The following is a 22,552-nucleotide window of genomic DNA, read 5'->3' on the forward strand; positions in this document are numbered from 1 at the left end:
GTGTGAGGGTGAGGAGTGGGATGCAGGCTGCTGCTCCCTCTTTTATGAAGGGGAATCTCATATCCTGCAGCTGGCCAGGGCATTCTTGAGACAGTGACAGTACCATGGCTAAGGGAGGCTGTGTGTCTGCTGAGGGGGCACAGCAAGTGAGGGAAAGCAGAGTTTGTTTTTCAAGCATAGTTTCCAGCCCATAAATCACCCAGGGGGTTGGGGGAGCCATGCTCAGAGCCTGGGTTTCCTCCAGGCTTTGCTCCGGGCAGCCTGTGAAGTTTCCCACTCTCAGCTCCTGAACAATGAGTCCCTTTTTCCCCCTCTCCTCCCTCCCCTCCCTGCGGCCCCGGCCGCTTTCCATGTCTGGGGAGTGGAGCAGCCAAAGATTGGTGAGTTCCTTAGTGTCCCAATGGGCCAGATCCAGCACCCTGCTGCTACGTGACACGCAGCTCTGGGGATGGAGCAGGGGGACCTCCGCTGTAGATGTGTAAAGTGCACTGATAGCCAGGCTCCGGCAGTCTGCTGTTAGGGCTTCCCAAATGGAAAATGCAAAGCAAGGCAGCCATGCACAGCTTGAGGAGGCAGTCCCTGCCTCTGTGAAGTGCTTGGGCCCTACAGCTCACTTTAGGATGGGCTGGGTATACAGGAGAACCCACAGTACACAAAGTGGAAGGGAAAAAAGAAAATATAAGAGTTTGCTTTGTTGTTCTCCAACATCTTGTTTCTCCCTATGCTCACAACTCTGATCTTCACTCCCTTACAGTGGAGGGCAGGACAAAAGATATAGGGTGACCCTATATAATGCTGCCAGTGCCTGCAAGGCAGCTTCTCAGGGACCTTCTCTGTCCCCTTGTTCCCTCCCTGGGTCTTTTTAATGGCCGTGCCCCATGCCGGCAAACACCTGCAGAAGGGATCGGGAGTTGTGTTTCAAAGCTGCTCTTAGTGGAATTTTCCAGGCCGCCTCCGCGACTGGAGCCAGCCCCGTTGGCTCGCGTCCCCCGCCTCGCGGCCTGGCCTCCTCTCCCCCCGAGCCGTGATTTTATTGTTGTTGCCGTTCACTGGGCTGATTATTTAGAAATGCATCCAGGCCACCTCCTTCCCTTCTGTGCTCCCAGCCCTTTCCCCACTTGCAGCCCTTTCCCCAGGGCCAGGAAAGCTCTGGTGAGGGTGCCGAATGGTGAAGAGGGGAGGTCAGCGGGCGTGAGGCGTGGGTCCTGTGTGGAACCCCGGGGAGCGAGGGGAAGCAGCTGATGGCTGGTTTTCCTCCGCCAGCCCGTGGGAAAGGAGTTGGTGTTTGAAAAGTGCATTTCCTGGAGCGTGATACTGGCCTCTCTCTTTCTTTTTTTCTCCTTTTTCTCTTTTTTTCTTCCCTAATATGCTGATCAAGGAGAGTGTGATTGCTCTCTGGCTCTGCAGAAAAGGTGAAGGGGACAGTGCTGTCATCTCTGTTAGTGGGGATGAGTGAGTCCCAGGGAGGAGCAGGAGTCCCACGGGGCTCTGAGCTGTGCCTGTGATGCTCTGTGGCATTCCTGTGCACTGAACCCGGCACCATTGTCCATGAGCCCTGATTAACCTCTTCATCAGGCGAGATTGAGTAGAGAGTGTGTTTGGGCCCTGTCAGGTGCTGGGAGAGTTGACCCCCCTTGCCCTGTGCCAACTTTTTCCCTGTTCCTCAAATTTACCCCAGGCAACAGGGATCTACCAGACTGCACAGCCCAAGAAACCCATTGTCCTGTGGTGACTTGCTCTCTCTGTTCTTCCTCCCAGGCTGCAGGCATTGGTGGCTCATACCACTGGGGTCTGGGGAAAGAGATCTGGGGGTAGACGGAGAGGAGATGCTGATCTCCCCTTTTAGAAAGGCTTTGCACTGGAGACAGGAGATCAGAAGTGGTTTGTTGGGGTTCCTGCACCACATCTCTCTTGGGTTCTTTCTTCTTTACTCAGTGCTCCCTCTGCCTTGAGGACTCAAAAACCAAGCTTTTTCTGCTGCTGTGGTTGAAGCCACATCTGGCTGTGGGAGCAGGGATGCAACTGAATACAGCTGTCCTAATGCTGGGGGATTCAGTCCTTTCCCAGTGTGATGCTATCAGGAGGTCCTGTTGCTCCCCAGCTCTGCAGGGCTGGGCTCTCTGGTCGATTGTCAAGGTGCTCTTGCCCCTGAGAGCCTATTTGTGCTTGGGAGGGCTAGTGCAGCAATTCAGCCATTAGCACAATCCTGCCTTGCTTTCTGGCCTGGTCCAGGGCCACCACTGTAGGGTGTATCTGCTCTAGCTCATAACTGCTTATGCTGGTCTGGGGGTTAGGTGCAGGTGAGTCCTGGAGCTGCTATCTTTGCTGGGCAGAGTCCCTTCTACGCACATAGTCCTGGGGAGATCTCTCAGATCAGCTCTGGGGCATTTCCTGCTGGTCCCCATCTCAGCTGGCAGCTCCTCACCCATCTCCAACCCTGTGCTTGCCCTGCAGGGGTGCAGTCCCGGGAGAAGTCTCCTCCTGCGGAGGAGAGCGCTGTCCCTGCCCGCAAGCGGACCCCCAGTGACAGCCACTATGAGAAGAGCTCGCCAGAGCCCAGCTCACCTCGCAGCCCCACTGTCCTCTCACCTGAGGTGGTCAGCACCATTGCAGCCAACCCTGGAGGGAGGCCCAAAGAGGTGCGCTGGGGTGGGGGAATGCTGGGGGTGGGGGTTGGCTGTCTGGGTGCAGATGACTCCAGGGAGGGGGAAGGCTTGGTCAGCATTCATAGCATCCATAGAATTGGAGAACAGTGATCTGTTTGTGGTAGTGGTGGTGGTGATGGCTAGCAGGGAGGAGGTGCAACCCTTCCCTTTGTCCCCTCTGCCCTCTCCTCGGAGGTTGTACTCATCCTAGGGACGGGACTGACCCTTTCTCCTGTTCTCCCCAGCCTCATCTTCACAGCTACAAGGAAGCCTTTGAAGAGATGGAGGGTGCCTCCCCCACTAGCCCACCCTCCAGCGGCGGTGAGATTTCTCCCCCCACCCCAGCCTTCCCCGTCTCACCACAAACCCCTTACTCCAACACCTGTAAGTGCCGTGGCTCCGGGAGCACAGGGGCTTGGTGGGTGGCTCTAGGCAAGCCAGAAATTTGCCAAAGGTCAGACAGCTCCAGACTCCAGACACCCACCGCCATGTTAACCGCTCCCCCTCTCCATCCTCCTCTCTCTTCCACATCCCATTACTCCATGCTGCCATCAGCATCCCACTTCCTTCAGCATCCCATGCTTTGCACACTCTTATTTGCTTTTTTCTGCCCTCCACTCACTGGGGTGTTTTTTGGATGGGATTTCAAGGTGGGATGAGGAGAGGGGCATGCTTTCGCTCCATCCTGGTCCTGCATCTCCCCATCTTTCCTGCCAGCATGACAAGAAGGGAAGCAAGACCACGGTAGCAGGCGAGTGGGAGGGACTGAAGATCAGGAGGGCAGACTCGCACACCATACCACTTCTTGCTTGCTGTTTCAAGGGCAGGAGGGGGAAAAAGGCCAGGATGCATGTCCTTTGCATGCAGCTTGTCCCTGCGTTATCCCTCCTTTCTGACTAACCCTGACTGCAGTAGCGGTGGGTTTGTGTGGACTGGGTTTGTGTGACCAGCTTGAACGACGAACCCTGATGAGCAGCCGCACGTTGGCACAGCATGACACAGGCTGGGCCAGTGCAATGGAGCAGCCAGTCAACTGGGAAACCCATTAAAAAGATGGCAGCCCCCTACATCCCCTTTGAAACGCTTTTGTAGGCTGAGGGCTGAGGGATGCTCTAGGGCTGGGGATGCTTGGTCTGGGCACAGCCCCCTCTGATGCCATGTCCTGGTTGCAGCTGGGGCCACCTGCCCCCCATAGCTGAGCCCATGGGGCCTGGGGCTGTTTTCTTCTGCACTGTTGCTCTTCCTTCCCTGCAACCCTCTGTTGTTTGAGCCCTGTCTCATGGGATGCAGTGACTGGAGTGTGGGAGTGTCCCCAGGGTGCTTGGCAGCTCGGAAATGGCCCTGTTGTTCCTGGGGACTGAGAGCTCGGCCCTGGGGCAGCAGCAGCTCCTTTGGCAGTGGGACAGTGGCTTTGGAGGATGAGTCACTTGCAGGGGTGACAGGAACAGCCTGGCTGGGGTCATGGCTCTGAGGCAGTGCTGCTTAATGAGCGCCAGCTAGGGAAGCCTGGGAAACTTGAAGTTGCAGCTTTTGGGTGTTGTCAAAGTGCCCCTGGGGGATACAAGAGCAATTTCCCTCCATGGGTGAATAGTGGTCCTGGGAGAATTCCCTGCCCTGGGAGGACCCAGCTGCTCATCAGCCAGCTGAGGTGTGAGCCAACATTGAGGCTTGCAGTCAGCTGGATTTAGGGAAATCAGACACCGACTGGGGAAGGTGCTGCCATCTTGGTTTCCCAGGGACTTAGCTGCTTGGCTGCTCCAGCCCCAGGCTGCTGGGGGGACCTGGCCACAGGGCGAGGATCTGGCTTTCCCTGGAGCTCCCTCCACCCACTGCCTCCCAGCCTCGCCGCAGGCCCCGTACCTGTGACACTGGTCGGGGATGTTCAAACACTGCTGGAGGCTCATGGCCTTTGGTCCCTCTTGCTGAAGTTGATGCCCTGAGGTTTCCCCTGGTGTGGGAAAATGCAGCATCATGGAGATGGTGTAAACCCAGGAGGTAGGAGGGGAGAGGAGGTGCAATCTGCCTGGGGAGGTCTACCCTGCCCTATGAAACCCCACTGCCATCCATACCATAGCCATACATACATATGCAGCCCCTCCTGGTATGTATGTATGAGCACAGGGGTGCAGACCTCATGTGTACGTTGCCACCCCTCTGTGTGTACATCTTCACCCACTCACTGAGCTGGTCTGGAGGACAGGGTTCTTTTGGCAATCCTTCTGGCCCTTTCATGGGGGTGATGAGCTGCTCCAGCACAGCTGGGTTCCAGCTCAGCCAGATGTGGGGATTGGCAGAGAGGAGTTCAGGTGTGGGAGAGCTGGGCGGGGGGATGGCTGCTCACACAGGGGGAATGAAAGGGGCTTCATGCCTTTGTGGGGACAGTGCTGGGAGATGGTGTTGGACCTCTCCTGGTGGGAATTGCCCCCTTTCTCCATCCTGTCAGCCTTGTGATGGGGCAGGGTGCTTGTTCCCAGTTGCATCCTGCCCTGTGTCCTCTCCAAAATGGGGAGGGGGGTTGGTGTCCATCCCCAGAGTGTTGCTTCATACAAGGGCATCTACTCTTCCTTGCAGCCAGTGGGTGGGATGGGTTATGGGGCTCTGAACCCATCGCAGCTCCAGCCTTTCTGAAGCTTCATTTTCCACCCCTCCACTAACGTTCTTGTGTCCACTGTGCCTACAGTGCGTTCGCCCCCTGGCCTGGCCAAGACCCCACTCTCAGCACTGGGGCTGAAACCCCACAACCCAGCTGAGATCTTGCTGCATCCAGTGGGAGGTGAGTGTGGGCTTGGGGACTGCAGTTTTTTTGGAGGGGCATCTGTGAGGGTGCCCCTGGAAGGGTCGCCTGTCTGGAGAAGGCACTTCTGCCTCCCTTTTGGGGCCAAGTGGCTGTGGGAGTCCTTGTCAGCTTTTGTGGGGACTCTGAGACTGTGTAAGGGTAGGAGATGTTGGTGCTGCCCTGAGGGCTCAGCACAGAAGGGTTCAGTGGTGAAGGGAAGAAAAACCTTATCCTGTTTCCTGCCCAGGACTATATTCTTCCCTCTCTCACCCTCTCCATTCCTTCTCCTCTCTAGCACAGCTGGAGACAGTTTGCTCTCTGGGAGCTGAGCCTGTCAGCCAGAACAGTATCCAGAGCTCTTTCCATCCTGGACATCAGTCCTTGTGTGCAAAGGCCCTGCTGTCCTGGGGATGTGTCCTGGAGTAGCCTGGCAAGCCAGACCTTACTGCTCCCCAGCACACAGGGCCCCTTCCTGAACCATCTCAAGGCTGAGTGTAACCTCCCTAAACCTGTCTGAGCCTGGGGGTCACAGCTTGGTTGAGCCCACCCGTCAAGACCCTTCTTGCTCTGCCCTCAAGGGCAACCTGATGATTTTTTTGGTGCTTGCTGGGCTTCTTGAAGCAGCCCATTGGTTGCTCTCTGCTGCATTGTTCCCTCTTCCCCAGCCCCCTGGGTTTTGGACATCATCTGCTGAGGTGAACCATGACGGTGTCTGGGGCCTGGGATCCAGTTTGGAGCACAGTGTTGGGAAGGTGTAGGGCTATCCTATGTGTTCTGTGTGCTCCTGCCTGAGCAAGGCAAAGCTGCTTAACTCTGATTTCTCTTTCTGTCTTGCACCTCTCTTCTTCCTCCTCTTCCTGCTCCCATCACACCTCTGTCCCTCCATCTCTCAGAGCTAGAAGGGGAAGCGGGCGGTGACTCTGAAGAAGGTAAGAAAGGCTTTTCTTTCTCTATCTCTTCCTCACTCAGCCTCATTGTTGGGACTGTCACTCAGAGCAGCCTCTGGTGTCTGTGCCAGCAGCCTTCCCTTGCACTGTCCTTCAGGGATGTAGGAGCCTGAGTCTTGTCTGTCCAGCTCTCTTTTGAGGAGGGGCTCATCATGCCTTGTGTCATGGTAGGATTTGCCAATGTCCAAGTTGGACCTGAAGGTCTGTCATGTTGGGTGACAATCATCCATGGGGACTGAAAGCTCTTTGTCAGTGTGTGGCATCCTTACCAGTGGCACTCTGGGGATGCTGGCACGTTGCGGCCAGCTTTGGATGAGCCTGGTGGGGTGCTGGGAGAAGCAGCGCCAGTTTTAGTCTCCTGCCCTCCCCTTCTGGCTTTGCTTCTGCTGTTCAGAGGGAAAATAAACCAAAGTGCAGCACAAAAGGTCAGCAGGCGCAGAGGCCACCAGTGTGTTGCCGGCTCAGCCGACTGGGCAGCGGCACAGCACCAGCAGCTGGTGCACATCTTCTGCTGACCAGGCAGCTGCCCAAATATCCCCCTCCTCTCCTGTTTCCAAGTTGCACCTTTTTGGGGATGCCAAGGATGGGACTGAGCTGGGGTGTCAACTCAGGATTGGCTGTACTGATGCAGAATGCACTGTGGGATGTGGGGTGGCATGTCTCTGGGGATGGAAGTTTTAGGAGTGGCTGTGATTCCCCAGAGTGCTGCCTGCTAGATAACAGTTGTTGTGTGGTTTTACTTTCTTCTTTCATGAATTTTTGGGCCCTCAGGGCTGAGATGAGGAACTGTATGTTCAGGATGGGTTTTGAGGAGAGGACGTCTCTTCTTGGTGAGTGAGGTCCTTCCTGTGGCCCTGGGAGCTGTCAGCATTTCTCCTCAGAAGTTCCTCAAAAGGCACACAACCCGAATCTGAACATTGCATAGTACTGGAGAAAGTGCTTGCTTGAAAAAAATGTTCTACTTCCAGAATTAATTTTTCAGTGATCGCTTCTTGGATACTTTAAAGGAGGAAAAGCTGGGATAAAACCAGGATTTTCCCTCCTGAGTTCCCCCAGGCTTTACCATATCTGTCCAGCTTTAAGCCTCCAAAAACCTAAACAGTGCCTCTCCTCTCCTTCCCACCAAACCCTCAGGAGCTCAAGCTGTGCTGCTTCTCTGTTCCCTTGCATGGTGGTTGACTCCCAGACAAGGATGTCCAATGACCCTGCACTGCCCAGGCTGAGTGGCCACAATGAGCCTCTTGCCCTGCTTCATTCTCTAATAAAATTATGTATTTTGGGGGTTGAATCTACAGTTCTGAGAAGGGACTGGTGTTCTGGCTTAACAAAGCTCTGGCTTAGGACCCTCTGCTCCCAGCCACACACTCCAGGAGGATCTCTGCCCCTCTGTGCTCTGCTCAGCAGATCCCAACCTACATGGCTGGGCTGTGCATGGGGCTGGGGGATGCTCTGGCAGCATGGGAGCTTGGGATCTGGCTGCCACCTCTGAGGAGGCTTTAAAACAGACTGGCACAGATTCAGCGCTTGGGATTTCTGGCCAGAGCACAGCCCTGCTCAGATTTGGGATTCCCGAACAAATGCCCACCTCCCTGGTGACTCACAGCTTCTCTGTTCTCCCATCCATTGTCCCATCTCCAAGAAAACACAAGGAGGCAAGACTGGATTTTTCAACCTAAAAAAATCCTGCCTGAAACTTCCTATTTTTTTTTCCCTTCTTTTTACCCCTATTGAACCAAATGTCTGTAACGTGTGCCCATGGTCACACACCTCATTGTGACACTCCTACGCTGTCCCCCCTCCCCGAGGCCCCTGCTCCTGCCTGCTTCAGCCCCCTTGTTTTCAGGAGGGGATGGCATTTTCACAGCCTTTTGGTCTTAACCTCTTGCAGACTGACTCATATGTACTGTCTGGCTAATTTTAGTCTGGTCTGGGGAGCAGGGGAGGGGAAAAGTGAGTAGCTGTGAAATTAATTTAATTACCTAAGCTGTGATGAATTTCTTGCAGCTGCCCTGGATGTCCTCCTGGGCAGTGCTTCATCCCTGTCACTCAGGATGTCCTGCCTTGGATGGTGGTACCCAGCCTGTGTTGGGGTCCATCATCTGGTTTTGGCTCAGATCTTTCCTGAGGTGGTTGAGCAGGGCTGGGCAGGGAGATCAGCCTGAGGGATGGACTCCTCCTCCCCTGTGCACAGACAGATGATGCTGTGGGGGAAGGAGGGGGACCTATGACAGTCTTTTTCCTTACATGCCCCTGCTCCGGCACTGACTGTGGAGCTGTGCATTGGCGTGGCTGCCTGTGAGCAGGCCAGCTTGCTGGAAGGCTTAGCCAGAGCCCAGCTGTTATGACTAATAATAATAATGTTTGTCATGCTAATTACGACTGCGGAGCTGCTTAGGCATGGCCAGCCTGGAGTCCCTGGAGCCGGAGACCTGCAAGGTTGCCTGACCCATAGCATTTGATGCCAGTGGGTCTCACATAGGGCATGTATTTTCTAGCTGAGGTGTGACATGGCTGCAGGGCATGGGGAAATGGGGCTGAAGCTGCAGCCCTTTCTTCTGGTGCAGGTTTTGGGGGGGCCTGGAGGCTGTGACAGCTGTCATAGGGGTAGGGATCAGCCTGGATGGAGCAGGAGGCAGGGGGAAAGGTATAACAGGGGGCTGGGTCTGGCATCTGCCATGGCTGGTAATGGCCAGCCCAGCCTGCTGCTCCTGGCACGGGACAGCTTGGCAGCTCCAAAGGAAAATTGCTTTTCTTGGTTGTGTTCATGGGCTCTGGTTTCAAGCTGGGCTGGGAGTGAGAGTGTTGGATGCTGCAGTGGAAATAGTTGGAGTTGCCCTATGGTCTGCTGTTGGAGATGGCTGGCAGAGGTGGGCCACAGAGGGCAGGGACCACAGGGTATCGTCATCAGTCCTGTGTGAGTCAGCGCAGTCTGGGCAGAGTCACTGGCTCTATTTTTAGAGGCTGTGGATGAGCAGGGAGCAGGACGTGTTCTGTGTGGCATCCTGGGTAGGAGGGACGCTGAATCAGAGCAGGGTGGAGAGGCTGTGGTATGGGAAGGGATCATGTGCTCTGGTCCTCTCAGGGAAAGGGGTGGGTATGACCCCCTTCCCTATGCCCTGGCTGGGGTCTTCAGCATTCTGGAAGCATCTTAAAAGTCCAGATGAGCCAGATGTGGTTTTGCACAACCCTTGATGGAAGAGATATGAGGGAAATGTTCAGCTGGAGGAGCTCAGCTCAAGCACCTTCACTGGCATGAAATGTGGATACTGGAAGGTGTGGCCCCCTTCCCATCCAAGCTGTGGGCTCATCTGTTTCTGCTTCTCTTTTGCCACAGAGCCCAGGAGCTATGTCGAGTCGGTGGCCCGCACAGCCACGACGGGCAGGGGAGGGACCCTGCCAGCTGCCCAGCCTGGGGGCTCGGAGGTGCCGACCAGGAATGGCACCTTGTCCAACTCCTTCATCGCCCCCAGCCCCGTCTCCACCAGCAGCCCCATTCACAGTGTGGACGGGTAAGACAGTGGGTGCAGGTCACGGGGACTTGTGGCACAGGGCTGAACTCTGCCTGGTGCCAGGCTTAGAATCACAGAATCATTAAGGTTGGAAAAGACCTCCAACCAAACACCACCGAGCCAACTAAACCAGAGCACTAAGTGCCACATCCAGCTATTTCTTGAACACCTCCTGGGATGGTGCTTCCTCCTACATTGAAACTGCCTTTGGAAGGACCTTCATCTCTCCACACAGGGCTTGGGGATCCTGGCCAACCATTCACCTCAGTGCCCTGAAAACAGAAGTCTGGGTCACTGCTGGTCACTGGGAACCTGGCCCCTGGGGTGGGAGGAGAGATGGGGCCCCTAGCCCTGGGTTAGGCTTAGCATTGGTCCTCTGTGGTGAGATGGAACCATTGTCCCTGTCCCCTGTCTGCCCTGCCCACGGAGTGTTCTGCACCTGCCCATCCTGCCAAGCCTGGCTGGGCAGAATGAATCACGCGTTTTGCTGGGAGCAGAGCTGCAAAAAGACTCTGTCTCCCAGAAAGTCATATTTTGAGATGGAATAGGGATGCATGGTAGAACTAAGGCTGCTTCTAGTTGCTTTCATGGCAGGACCCACCCCACTGTTTTACCTCTGAAGAACCGAGCAGCTGACTTGCTCTGTGCCTCAGTTTCCATTTGCTCCACTTGCAGGAGGGTGCCAGCCAGCAATGAGCAGTATAGTTGAATCCTCCTTTTCTTCGTCTCTCCTCAGGGCCTCCCTCCGCAGCTACCCGTCAGAGGGCAGCCCCCACGGCACGGTTACACCTCCCCACACCTCGGTTGAGCCTGTGTACCGGTCTCCTGTTGGCTCGCAGATGCCCTCTGCTCACAGCAGCTATCAAAACTCGTCTCCATCTTCCTTTGCAATGGTCCAAGGGGGGGTCCCAGGCTCGACATACAGCAGCCCCGACTACCCCGATGGCCGAGCTGGTGTCCAGCTGGAACCCCAAGCTCGGCCGCAGCCACAGGTTAATGTGGTGGGGGTCCATGCCCTGCCAGGGAGCCCCCGCACCTTGCACCGGACAGTGGCTACAAATACACCACCCAGCCCTGGCTTTGGGCGAAGAGCCATCAACCCCAGTGTGAGCGGAGCTCCCGGCAGCCCTGGGCTGGGCAGACATGCTGTTGCGGCCCATGGCAACCTGGTGGCCCCACCGGGGAGCCCCAGCCTGGCCAGGCATCAAATTGCAGCAGCCACCTCCCCTGGCAGCCCCCTGTATGGCTACTCCAGCCCAGAGGAGAGGCACCTGACGTTGTCTCGGCAGAGCAGCTCCTCCGGCTACCAACCTCCCTCCACGCCGTCCTTCCCTGTCTCACCGGCGTACTACCCTGGCACGAGCACACCGCACTCCTCCTCCCCGGACTCGGCTGCCTACCGCCAGGGCAGCCCCACATTGCAGCCTGCGCTGCCTGAGAAGCGGAGGATGTCAGCCGGGGACCGCTCCAACAGCCTCCCCAACTATGCCACTGTTAATGGCAAGGTGTCCTCACCCCTCTCCAGTGGCATGTCCAGCCCCAGTGGTGGGAGTGCCGTCGCCTTCTCCCACACTCTGCCGGACTTCTCCAAGTTCTCCATGCCAGGTATGGGATGCCCTCAGAGGTCCCTGTATCCCGCCACCCTGCCCAAGGCTCTCCCCTCCTCCTCCCTTCCAGCCAGCAGGGAAGGGATTTCAGCCATGTCCTCAATTACCCCTCCTGTCCATCTGCAAACCACCGGCACTGCTGGGGCTTGGGCCATTTCCTGCGCTTTCTGACAAATCCAAACAGGAAAAACACCAACTGGCATTGCTGGTGTAAACAGTGCCCAGAGATGTATATGGAGAGATCAAAGCTCCTGGAGATGACTTTTCTCTGATGTGGGGATGGGCTGACCTCTTGGCCCCATTCCCGGTGGCCTTTACCCTATTGAGACCCCTCTGTGGTGCTGCTTCCTCATTTCAAATGGTGTGCAGTGCCCCAGGTGCCACTGTGCCTGGAACGCCTTCGCTAGCTCCCATTACAGGACACCTTGGTGACGCCAAGATCAGGCTGATAGGACTGGGGGAATAAAGCTTTGGGCAGCAGTGGCTCCGACTGCTGGGCCTGTTTCACTGCTGAGCAGGCAGCCCTTTGTGGGCACACTGGCACCTGTCCTGTCTTGTGACTCCTGTGGCCAGGGATCTTTCCCAGTGGGGAAGCATGAGCAACTAAAAACCGTAGCAATTAATGAATGACCTGGAGAGGGGAGCGGGCCCCCCGCCTCTCTGAAGATGACCAGATAGCTGAGGGTTGGTAACATCTCCAGCAGAAATGCTATCCAGCCCTCCGGGTTGGTTGCTTGGTGGTTTTTGGAAAGCAGATGGTTGGAAGTGTTGCCTGAGTGAATGATAGCTTCACGGCCAGAGCACGAGCTCCCACTGGGAGCTGTGCCACTGATGGACACTGAGCGAGGTACAGTCAGGCTGGGGCTAGGGTCAGGCTTTGCTCAGGGTAGGTCGACCTATCCAGTTCCTCTGCATGGAGCAAAAATAAGGGAAGAAATTTATTTTTATGATCTTTGATAAAATCTATCAAATCTATGATTTTTATGATCTTGAATATTAGAGAGCAGTGAAGGTCCTTTGAAGAGGATCTCCCCAGCACCCTCTGGACATACCTCTTTCCTCCAACAGCTTTTATTTCACCTGGCCAGCTTCCTTTTAAATGATGAATTCCAATTTTGTCTCTGTCTGTGTGCCAGAGAGGCTCATCCAACACAGCCCTTTGAGGGCCCGTGTGCTTGGATTTAGCTTTAGATGCCCAGCAACCCCATAAGCTCCAAATGATGATCAGCCTGTTTGGGTGTGGAGGACTGGGTTGAGATTAGTGCAATGTGCTGGAGCTGAAAGGAGGTGGAGGTATTGACACTTTAGCCACATGTAGAGTTTCAGATACAGCATCTTTTAACTTTTTCCTTGCATTTTCTTCCCTTTCTTGCAGACAACAGCCCTGAGACTCGTGCCAATGTCAAGTTTGTGCAGGACACTTCCAAGTACTGGTACAAACCAGACATCTCCAGGGAGCAGGGTAGGTAGATGACACAGGGTTGGGAGTTGGGCTATGTCTGGGATCACAGGGATTACCAAAGTTTTCCTTTAGGGGCTGGGTTGAGAGTGAAGGTGTATTATGGATGCTCAGACTGTTGCAGATGGGGTTGAAGCTCAGTTCAGCTGCAGGTTTGCGTGATGTGGGCTCCTCAAACCTTCCTCTTGGTGGAGGAGCACCAGTTCCCTCAGTGTGCAGTGGAACTATGCAATTTTGGATGCAAAGCACCCAGGTCTTGAGTTGACAGAGCTCAGAGGGGTCTTGGAGTCATGGCTAAAATAAGTGAAGAGAACAAGGAGGGGGCAGGATGACCTCAGGATCAAGATCCTGGCGTTTGGTCCATTGGTTTCTGCTTGCTCTCTAGTGCTTGGTTGCTCAGAACTAGGCAGGGTGGGAGTTTGTGCTCTGAGATGCCCATGCAAGGGCAGTGGATGTTGGGGGGAGCCTGTGACTGGCCACAGACCCACTCCAGACCCCCATCCAGATGTGCAGGGGGCACGGTAACATTGCAGTGCCCAACTGTGAGGCTGTGGATCTGGGGCGCCCCATCCCAACCCACACTTTCTGGTTTCTGAGGGTGTGTTGGTTCTCACCATGCCATCTCTGAGCTCTGCCATTCTGTCCTGCAGCCATTGCACTGCTGAAGGACAGGGAGCCTGGGGCTTTCATCATCCGAGACAGCCACTCTTTCCGGGGAGCCTACGGCCTCGCCATGAAAGTAGCTTCTCCGCCTCCCACGGTCATGCAGCAGAACAAGAAAGGTATTGTGTGCCCTTCTCCTTCCCACGCCAAGATGCTTTCTTTCCATTGTTCAGCTGGGGTGAGCGGGCAGCCAGGTCTGCTGAGCCAGTTGTGCTCTTGCCTATGTGCTGATGTGGCAGGATCCCTCTGTCCCAGGGCACAGGGAAGCACCAGATACCCTCTTATGCTGAGCTGTGGAGGGCTCAGGGGCACCTGCATCTTGGGCTTTAGTATGAGGTATGAGCCTCTCCAGCTCACCAACGCTGTGGGGAAGCTTGGCTTGGGGTTGACCCTGTGTAAAGGTCCTGATTTGAGGAGGGTATGTGTACTGGTGGAGACCCCTCCCTTGAGTTGGGGCACTGGTTTCCTAATGGCACTGCATAGTAATAGGAGGAGGAGGGTGATTCTGGTGTGAGGACATCCCATCTCTTCCTAGGAGACATGACCAACGAGCTGGTGAGGCACTTCCTCATCGAGACTAGCCCCCGGGGTGTGAAACTAAAAGGATGTCCCAACGAGCCTAATTTTGGTAAGTGCCCCCAGGGTGCTTCCTACATCTGGGGTTGGGCTGGGAGGACCTTTCCTTTACCAGACTGTCAAAGCAAAACTGTTGGGTGTCTGGGAGAGCCTGTAATTGCCTCTTGTGCCTGGGTGAATCCTGTGGGCATTTGGAGCCTCTAAGGTCATGCACACTCATGAGAGCACACAAATGTGCCTGCATGCATAGGTGCATAGTTTTCTGCACACATGTATAGGACAAATGCTGCTGGTCAGGGTGGAGGGCAGGGGCTCCCCTTGTTCCATTTATCCTATGACTAATGTTCTCTGAGAGGCTGCCCAATTCATTGTTCCTAAGGTGGCCCTGGCATCTCAGCCCTTTCCCTGAGCCCTCTGTAGGCGTAGTGGTTTCAGCAAGATGAATTGCCACATGTGGCATTAGGACCATTAGTGCAGAAACCCACCTAAACGCCATTCCCATCCACCTGGAGCAACGATGACCTAACTGAGGAAACAGATGTCCCTGGCTCTGTGCTGACCATCTTCTCTCTCTCCCCAGGCTGTCTCTCGGCTCTGGTGTACCAGCACTCCATCATGCCCTTGGCTCTGCCCTGCAAACTGGTCATTCCTGACCGAGGTAAGAGCCAGGACCAGAAGGTATTGCATCTGTCCCCATGGCCTGTGGGGACGTGGTAGGTTTCCAAGCAGGGAGCAACTTTAACCATGTCTTTTAGATCCCATGGAGGAAAAGAAAGACTCTGCATCAGCCACCAACTCGGCCACGGACCTCCTCAAGCAGGGTGCGGGTGAGTAGAGAGGGGCTGTAACGGGGTGAATGAGGCTCGGAGCAGTGGTTGACCCCATGTCTGCTGTCTCCCTTTCCAGCCTGCAATGTCCTCTTCATCAATTCAGTGGAGATGGAGTCGCTGACAGGCCCACAGGCCATCTCGAAGGCTGTTGCTGAGACGCTGGTGGCTGACCCTACACCCACTGCTACCATTGTTCACTTCAAAGTCTCTGCACAAGGCATCACCTTAACGGACAACCAGAGAAAGTAAGTCTCCATGGCCATGTCCCTGGGCTCCAAAAGCCAGTGGGGCTGTGATTCAGAGAGTGTCTTGGTGATGGATGTCCCTGGGGTGGCATCAACGTGGTCATGGGCAGGGCTGGACTTTGTCCTGTGGGAGACATATGGGAGTGTCCCCTGTGCTGGTGGGGCTGTGCTGTGCTGGGACAGAGATAGAGGCTCCCTGGCCCTGACATTCCCTGCTTTGTGTTTCAGATTGTTCTTCCGACGACACTACCCCCTCAACACCGTCACCTTCTGCGACTTGGACCCCCAGGAAAGAAAGTGAGTGCCCTAATTTGGGGCTAACATATGACCCCTACCCCTTTCACTCCCCTAGGCTCCTGGGATGCTTGGAGCAGGGTCTTTGCTTCCTCTGTCCCCCTTGCTCTTGAGGAGGGCAGGGACGCAAGGTCTCCTTTGATACTGTGGGGCAGCACCAGCTGCTTCTGGTGACTTCTTGGTGTCTCCAACTACCTTCATGTTGAGGGAGAGGTGCATCATTTTTCCATAAAGCCAAGCCTGTGCAAAGCCAGGCTGGCCTTCCAGCATTGGTGCAGTGGCTCTCATCATGATCCTGTCTGTGGGAGGCAGAAGGCATCACCCTCACACCTTCTCTTGTCCTTGCAGGTGGACTAAAACTGATGGCAGTGGCCCAGCCAAGTAAGTACTTTCTGTACTTCCTAGCGGATTTCTCCCAGCTGCTGTTGAAGTAGCTCCTGTGCATGTTTGGGCATTGGCTGGGAGATTCCCTATGCTGGACAGCCTCTTGGCTGTGTGTGAGACGGGCTCAGCTCCTCACTGCAGAATGCAGAAGTGTTTCACCCAAGCATGAGACCATGGTCCTGGGGACTCTGGAAGTATTTTTCAGTCCCAAATTCCTAGTCAGAGCAGGCATGGCCCTTGATGAACTGACCTTGCTGGAAACTCTCCCAGCAGAGTCAGTGGGAACCAGCTTATGGAGCAGAGCTGGGGTTATGCTGATGGTGTGTGAGCCACCAGTTATCTCTTCCCTTTCCTACCATCTTCCCTGTCCTGACCCATGGGAGCACAGAGCTGCTGGCTGAGCCCATTTACAGGGGCCAGTTCCCACTAATTTTAGCCATTGTGTTAGCGAAGGGGTTTTTATTAGGATGTCCAGCTGCTGGGATATTTCCCCTCCCCAATTTGAAATGCCATAGCCTGGGCCTGTCTCACATTCTGTTCCCCCTGTATTTATAACTTGAGTTTGCATGTTCTAATTAAAAAAAAAAAAAGGGGACATTTTATTCATCAAGGGAGAGACAGACAGAAATAACCAGATGGTCTCACTCAGCTTCCTGTGTCCTTGCAAGGCCTTCCTCTCATAGAGGGTTTACCCTAATAGTCAGCCCATCACACCTCTGGCTTCAAGTGTCCTCACCCAAACCAAGGCAATGCTGTGATCATCTGGAAGGTCCCTTCTTGGGTGTGGACTGGGGGGTGGCAGAGATGTTCAGATCAAGGGGAGTTTGGCCAAGAGATGATGAAAAACTGACCTTCAAAGAAACTGCAGCAAAGGGAAGAGGAGATGGGCCTTCGTGCAGGCTGGTTTGGGATGTATCCCCCTGTGTTGTGAGAGGTTGAAGAGGGGAGGTTGAAGAGGGGAAGTTGGACAAGACCATGCTAGAAGAGGATGGTGGTATTCCTTGCGGGGGCAATGTTGGCAAACCTTAATGAGCCTCTTGCCTTCTTCCCACCTAGGCTCTTTGGCTTTGTGGCCAGGAAGCAAGGGAGCACCACAGACAACGTCTGCCATCTCTTTGCTGAGCTGGACCCAGACCAGCCAGCTGCAGCCATTGTCAACTTTGTCTCCAGGGTCATGCTTGGCTCTGGCCAGAAGAGATGAGGTGGTGCTTGCGGGTGATTCTTGAATTTTGGAGAAGGACTTGGAGCTGATCCGAGAAGGAGTGTGAGGAAGTGCATTGTGGGAGAGGGAAGTGAATTGGGGGGGGAAAAGGGTTGGAATTTTGGAGGAAAACGGCAAACAACAAAAAAACCCCACCGAAACCCCTAAAAACTCAACACAAGCCAAACACACATGTAGAAGAACAAAACCACGCGCCTACATAAGAGAGCCACAAAGTCACGCCAGACAGGATGCATGTGCCATCGCGGGGAAGGTGACCAAAGCAAAGGCAGCAGTGAGAGGTGTGTTCCCAGCTTTCAGCATCATGGCCTGACTGGTGACATCCATTTGGGACTGAATGCAGGACCAGGACTGGTGTCTTCCATCTGGAAAAAAAAAGAGCCAACTGGCAAAACTGTGGAAGAAGCTCTATCCCAGCATCTCCATCAGCAGATGTCTGCTGTGTGTTTGTAATGACCCATAGGAGATAACGATGTGGGCTGGGTCTATGGACACCAGAGGAGATGCTCTCAGAAACCTTTACTTGTCCAGCTGCAGAGGAGAGTCTTCACCAGTCCCTGTGCTTCCCCCAAAACCTGCTCACTACCTGGCAACTTGCTGGGGACATGGGGGAACTTGGTCCTGATCCTTCCTATCCCTGGGGAGCTCTGCCATGGGCTGACCCGGAGCCCAGCGCCAGTCACAGGTGAGACGCTGTGAGTCCACCCAGAGAGGCAGGTCATGGTGTTTCCCCACCTTTGCAGGGGTGGTTGTGCCCTCCAGCCTGCAAGGAGATGTGGGGGCTCCTGCTGCCCTCCACCTGGGGAAGGCAGATACTCCCCAGGAACCTGGAGGATGCAGAAAGTCGCCTCCTCTCCCATCTTCCCCTTTTCCCTCCCCTCACTAGTCCTCTTTGGCAGTTTTCTTCTGCAACCTGTCACATTCTCTTAACACAAAAAAGCAAAACAGAAAGGAAAGTAATACAATGTAATAATAATAATAATAATTATAATAATAGCGGATGCTGGCACAGGTGGGTTCCCTGTGTGAAGCAGCAGACCCGTGGCTACCCCTGTCTATCTCTTCAGAGACACGCAAGCAGTTTTTAAATTGCATGGACATTCAAGTTGCACGAAAGGCGAATGACTGCAAGTAACTCAGGCGCTTTTTTCTCCTTTTGTTTTGGAGGCCACGTTAAAAAAAGAAAAAGAAGGAAGAAAATTAAAAGAAAAAAAGAAACAAAGGAAAGGATCTGCAGTGGCTGGGCAACTTTGGCTCAGTGGGGAGGTAGCAGGTCCTCTGAGAGCCACCCTGGTTGACACATGCATACCCCCAAAGCCTTCTGGCTTGAGGCTTGTGACCCTCAAATGCACCATAGTTTTGCAGTGACTTCAGTGCCGTCAGCTTTTCCCTTTTCTTTGGGAGGTGAGGAGGGCAAGCCAGGAGGTGAGAGGGGTGAAGGGCCTCCATGCTGCTGCAGGGAGAGAGATCATGGTTGGGGGGCAGCAGGTGGAGGTCCCAGCCCCGTGGTGCTGGGGAGAGGGCAGAGGATGCTTCAGTCACATGTGCAGGTTTGGGGCAGGGACAATGATCTGGCTGGAGCTGTGGGGTCATTGCTTGGCCCTCTGCTGCAAATATTCCCCCCAAGAGCTTTCTGGGAGAAGTTTTCAATGCAAAGTGGCCCAGATAGTCTACTGGGGACAAAAATTAGAAACATAGCACTGCAGTCCCTCGGAGAGCTTATCTCCCTTGGACCGCCCTTGCCTTGATAGCTATAATATATATACGAGCTATACTGACAAAATACTGTAAGCTAATGAAATTCTAAGGAGAAAAAGTTAAATTTACACTCTGAAAATATTTATTTTTTTGCCATATTGCTTTCTGCGCATCATATCTCCCCCATTATATCTCCCCCTTCCCCTGCCCTGGGGAAACACCTGCACGTTAAAAGAAAATCCAGAGCAAGATAAAATACAGATGGGGGAAGAGACAGGGGCCCCCTGTGTCAGGGTGGTGTGTGTGAGCGATGTGTGTGTGTGTGTGTGTGTGTGCGCGCGCTCGTGGGGGAGTGAGCAGTGTGGGCGGCCAGAGAGGGCTGCCAGGGCCGGAGGCTGTGCTGATGTACTGAAGCGAGTGTGAAAGGATGGGTAGCAAGGAGTTGGTTGTGAGATGGTGGTGGGACAAGGGACTCTGGGAGGGGTTTCACCCCGCCCAGCTCCCTGACCACACAGATGCCGAGACCTTTTAATTTTTGATATTTCCAAAAAGCGATTCCCTCCTTCTGCGAAATTCAAGCAAGACAAGAGACAATCTCACCCGTGATCTCTTCACCCTGACGTTCACCCATCAGAGAAAACACTGTGTTTATAGATATATAAAGATATATTTTTGAAAGCCTCTATTTTTCAGACTTGGTTTCTCACTGCTAAGAAAAGAGATGATAATAATGTAATTTTATTTTAATCTGCTGCCTTGGAAACCGGTGCTTGAAACTCCCATTCCTCTTTTTCTCCCCGTACAAACGAAACAGATCTAAGCACCCCAGAGATGTTGTGTAGAAGCCGACCCCAGCAGATACCTGCCAATAGCATCATGCCTGCTTCGGGCCCCGAGCCACTCACGGCTTCCCCACTAACCCACTAGCTGAAGATTTAGACCGTAGCCAAATCTCAAACACTAACAAAATTATCTGATGATTATATTATTTTTTTAACACACAGCTAATCACCTTCCAATGATGTAGCCGGGTGTTTATCAGCTCCCTTTAAAGGCACTTTTTTTTCCTTTTAGCTCCTTTTTTAAGTTACATTTTTAGGTGTAACTACCCTTTCTGTACCCAGGAGAGACCGTCAGTGGCATTGAGGATTGCCCAGGTCCTGGGGCTGGTGGGGACCTAGTGTTGATATTTTTCCTTACAAAAGGGACAGAAAATAATCTGTTCCTTTTTCTTTGGTTTTTTTTTTAAGCGCAGTCATGCTATTTGACATTCGAGCTTGCGCGAGTTAAGCCCAGCATATGTTTTGTTGTAATCACACTGCCGTTGTCAGCAGCCGGATGGTATCTCTCTCTCGCTCACACACACACACACAAACACACCCCTCCTTCCTGCACAAAGAACTGCATATATTCTTGCCAAAGATATCCTTAAAAACGCACTTTCCCCCACATATATATATTATTTTTTTTGTGTGTGTGTAAGTTTATTGTACGTGCCCTTTTTGTGTCAGTTTGTTCTTCAGAGAAGCCCCTTCCCACCCGTCCTCCCTTTGCTGTTGATATTGCTGTCTATTGGGAAATGCTCCCTGAGGCGGTAATTTGCTGTCTGTGCCACAGAGTGGCACCTGCAATGCATGAAATGTGGGGCTCCCATTCGATGGGCTGTGTCTGGCTCTGCCCCCCGGGAGCTGTTTTGGGAGATGATCCATGTCGTTATCTGCTGATGGGATGTACCCATCGCATGGTCTTTGCCAGCCCCTCATCGCTGGTGGAGATGGGGGGGGCTCATGGTTTTGAGTAAAGTTTGAGGTTGCTCTGGATGCAACATTTGCTGCCTGCCTCCTGGTCAAATCACACATGGAAAACAAACTAGGTAGGGAGAAAAACCCAACCTAGCCTCCAGGCATTGATTTTCCAGCGAGTTCAACCGCCTGAACCGAAGTGTAAAGTAAATCCCCACCCAGCAGGTCGGGCAGGTAAAGAAACCAGCTGCCCCAAAAAACCCAGACAACAGCATCAACAAAAGGCAACCATTCCCGTTGGAGCAGGCAGGAGGATCAGACAGCAAAGGAGCCCGCAGGGGCTTGTTTCATTTCGTTCGTTTGTTTTGCAAATTGCGAGGTTGGTTTGGGGTTACTAATTTTTTTTCTTTTCCTTAAAAAGGAAAAAAAAAAAAAAGAAAGGAAGCAATACGACATTTCTGTTGGCGGATCCTGTGCCATCGTGTTATGCGTGTTTTTTTTTCTTTTTGTCATTGTTGTCTTTGTTACTTTGGAAATGTTACAGATTTATTTGCTAATCAGTGTTAACAAACAGTTTCAAACTTTTAGACTCGCCCATTTCTGTGTATTTATATAGATGGAAAAAAAATACATTATATTTTGTATCTTTATGCCCATAATGTTGTTGTGCGTGTAAGGATGACTTCGGTCGCACCATGTCTGTGTGTGAATGTCACTCCTCTGTTGTCTTCCCATTGTACAGATGTTGGATTCTTTGCAGTTCATTGTATGGCTTTATAAAGTGGTAAAAACAAAGAAAAAAAACCCCAAACCCAGTTATATAAAATATACTGTTGCTTGGAATGCCAGCTTGGTGTCTGGATTGCTGGAACTGTACCTTGAAATTTAAGGGAGCGTAGGAATAAATGTTCTGTTCTTTTTGCACAGGGAAAAAACCCCCAAACCCAAACTAAAGGCTGGTGGGTGCTGTGTTTTCTCTGGGCTGTCATTCCCCCTGTTCCTCGATGGCAGATTGGGGCCCCCGGACAGACGCAGGGCGGTGGGTGTGGGAAGAAGGAGGGGTTGTGCTGCTGCTTGTCAGCCTCCAGCCACAGCTTGTGTTCACCAGATGCTGGCTAACCAGACAGCCCCCAAACTTCCGACATGGCTTCTGCTCCAGCTTGGGCTTTTGTTTACCAGAAGGGATCTCTGCAGCTTGCCCTGGCACTGGGTGCTCTTCAAATCCTGTTGCTTTTTCCCAGGTTGCCTTGAAGTGCTGTCTGTTCAGCCTTGGGCAACCCCTTTGGGTCCATCTCCCACAGGGGAGCTGGATGGGATGATGCTGGTATGGGGTCTTTGCCTTTGCTGAGGTGGTGGTTTGGGCTCTGGTCCCATTAAATCCCACTCTCTACCCCTTTCAGAGCCATCCTGCTCCCCTGTGCCTGGCAAAACTTCCCCCAAAGTTTCAAGGCCAGGCTTTTCCAGCATTTGCGGAGCAATACCCAGCATCCGTCAGAGCCCTCAGCCCCTGGTTCTCTGGCTCCGCTCCTTCCCCTCCTTGCTGAGTTGGTGGCCAAGACCCAGCCCCCGGCATGGATTGAGTTTAATTATACAAGAAATATCAGCCAGAGCAGCGGCAGTTTCTCTGGCGCCAGCACTGCTGCGGCTCAGAGGCTCAGAGCTTCTCCCGGGAGCCGGCAGCACTAAAAATACCTCCTGCCTTACTCTAAATACTCTAAAATAGCTGCAGGGCAAGGGGCGGATTGAGGGGGCTGCTTGCGTAGGGACCATGTGCTGTGGGGCTTGTGCTGGGAGACAAAGGCAAGAGAGGTAAAAAAAGAAAGGGGAGAAGATTTCTGGCCCCCCAGAAATATCTGTGGGGCTGTGGGTGGGCACCCAAGTGACCAAATGCCCTCCAAGCCAGGCTGCACCACAAGACCATGTGAGGTACCTGGCATCTGTTGGCCTCCGCCTCA

General features: G+C 53.6%; 1 protein-coding gene across 6 annotated transcripts in view; it reads left to right on the forward strand.

Moving 5' to 3' along the window:
- TNS1 (tensin 1) overlaps window positions 1-21,532 on the forward strand; it is a 54,139-nt gene extending 32,607 nt beyond the window's left edge. For 3 of the 6 annotated variants that reach the window (XM_017825373.1, XM_017825370.1, XM_017825374.1), the window contains 15 exons: window positions 2,455-2,639; window positions 2,891-3,029; window positions 5,326-5,418; window positions 6,315-6,350; window positions 9,703-9,877; window positions 10,614-11,482; window positions 12,860-12,946; window positions 13,594-13,725; window positions 14,142-14,234; window positions 14,763-14,840; window positions 14,938-15,009; window positions 15,089-15,257; window positions 15,486-15,554; window positions 15,900-15,932; window positions 16,992-21,532. In XM_017825373.1, the coding sequence (XP_017680862.1) occupies window positions 2,455-2,639; window positions 2,891-3,029; window positions 5,326-5,418; window positions 6,315-6,350; window positions 9,703-9,877; window positions 10,614-11,482; window positions 12,860-12,946; window positions 13,594-13,725; window positions 14,142-14,234; window positions 14,763-14,840; window positions 14,938-15,009; window positions 15,089-15,257; window positions 15,486-15,554; window positions 15,900-15,932; window positions 16,992-17,136 (2,375 nt within the window). In that variant the 3' untranslated portion in view covers window positions 17,137-21,532. The remainder of the gene's footprint in view (window positions 1-2,454; window positions 2,640-2,890; window positions 3,030-5,325; window positions 5,419-6,314; window positions 6,351-9,702; window positions 9,878-10,613; window positions 11,483-12,859; window positions 12,947-13,593; window positions 13,726-14,141; window positions 14,235-14,762; window positions 14,841-14,937; window positions 15,010-15,088; window positions 15,258-15,485; window positions 15,555-15,899; window positions 15,933-16,991) is intronic. The other 3 variants (XM_017825369.1, XM_017825371.1, XM_017825372.1) reach the window with 2 other exon arrangements.
- The last annotated feature ends 1,020 nt before the right edge of the window (window positions 21,533-22,552 follow it).

Source organism: Lepidothrix coronata, unplaced genomic scaffold (assembly GCF_001604755.1).
Source record: "Lepidothrix coronata isolate B3197 unplaced genomic scaffold, Lepidothrix_coronata-1.0 Scaffold118, whole genome shotgun sequence".
Classification (NCBI taxonomy): domain Eukaryota; kingdom Metazoa; phylum Chordata; class Aves; order Passeriformes; family Pipridae; genus Lepidothrix; species Lepidothrix coronata.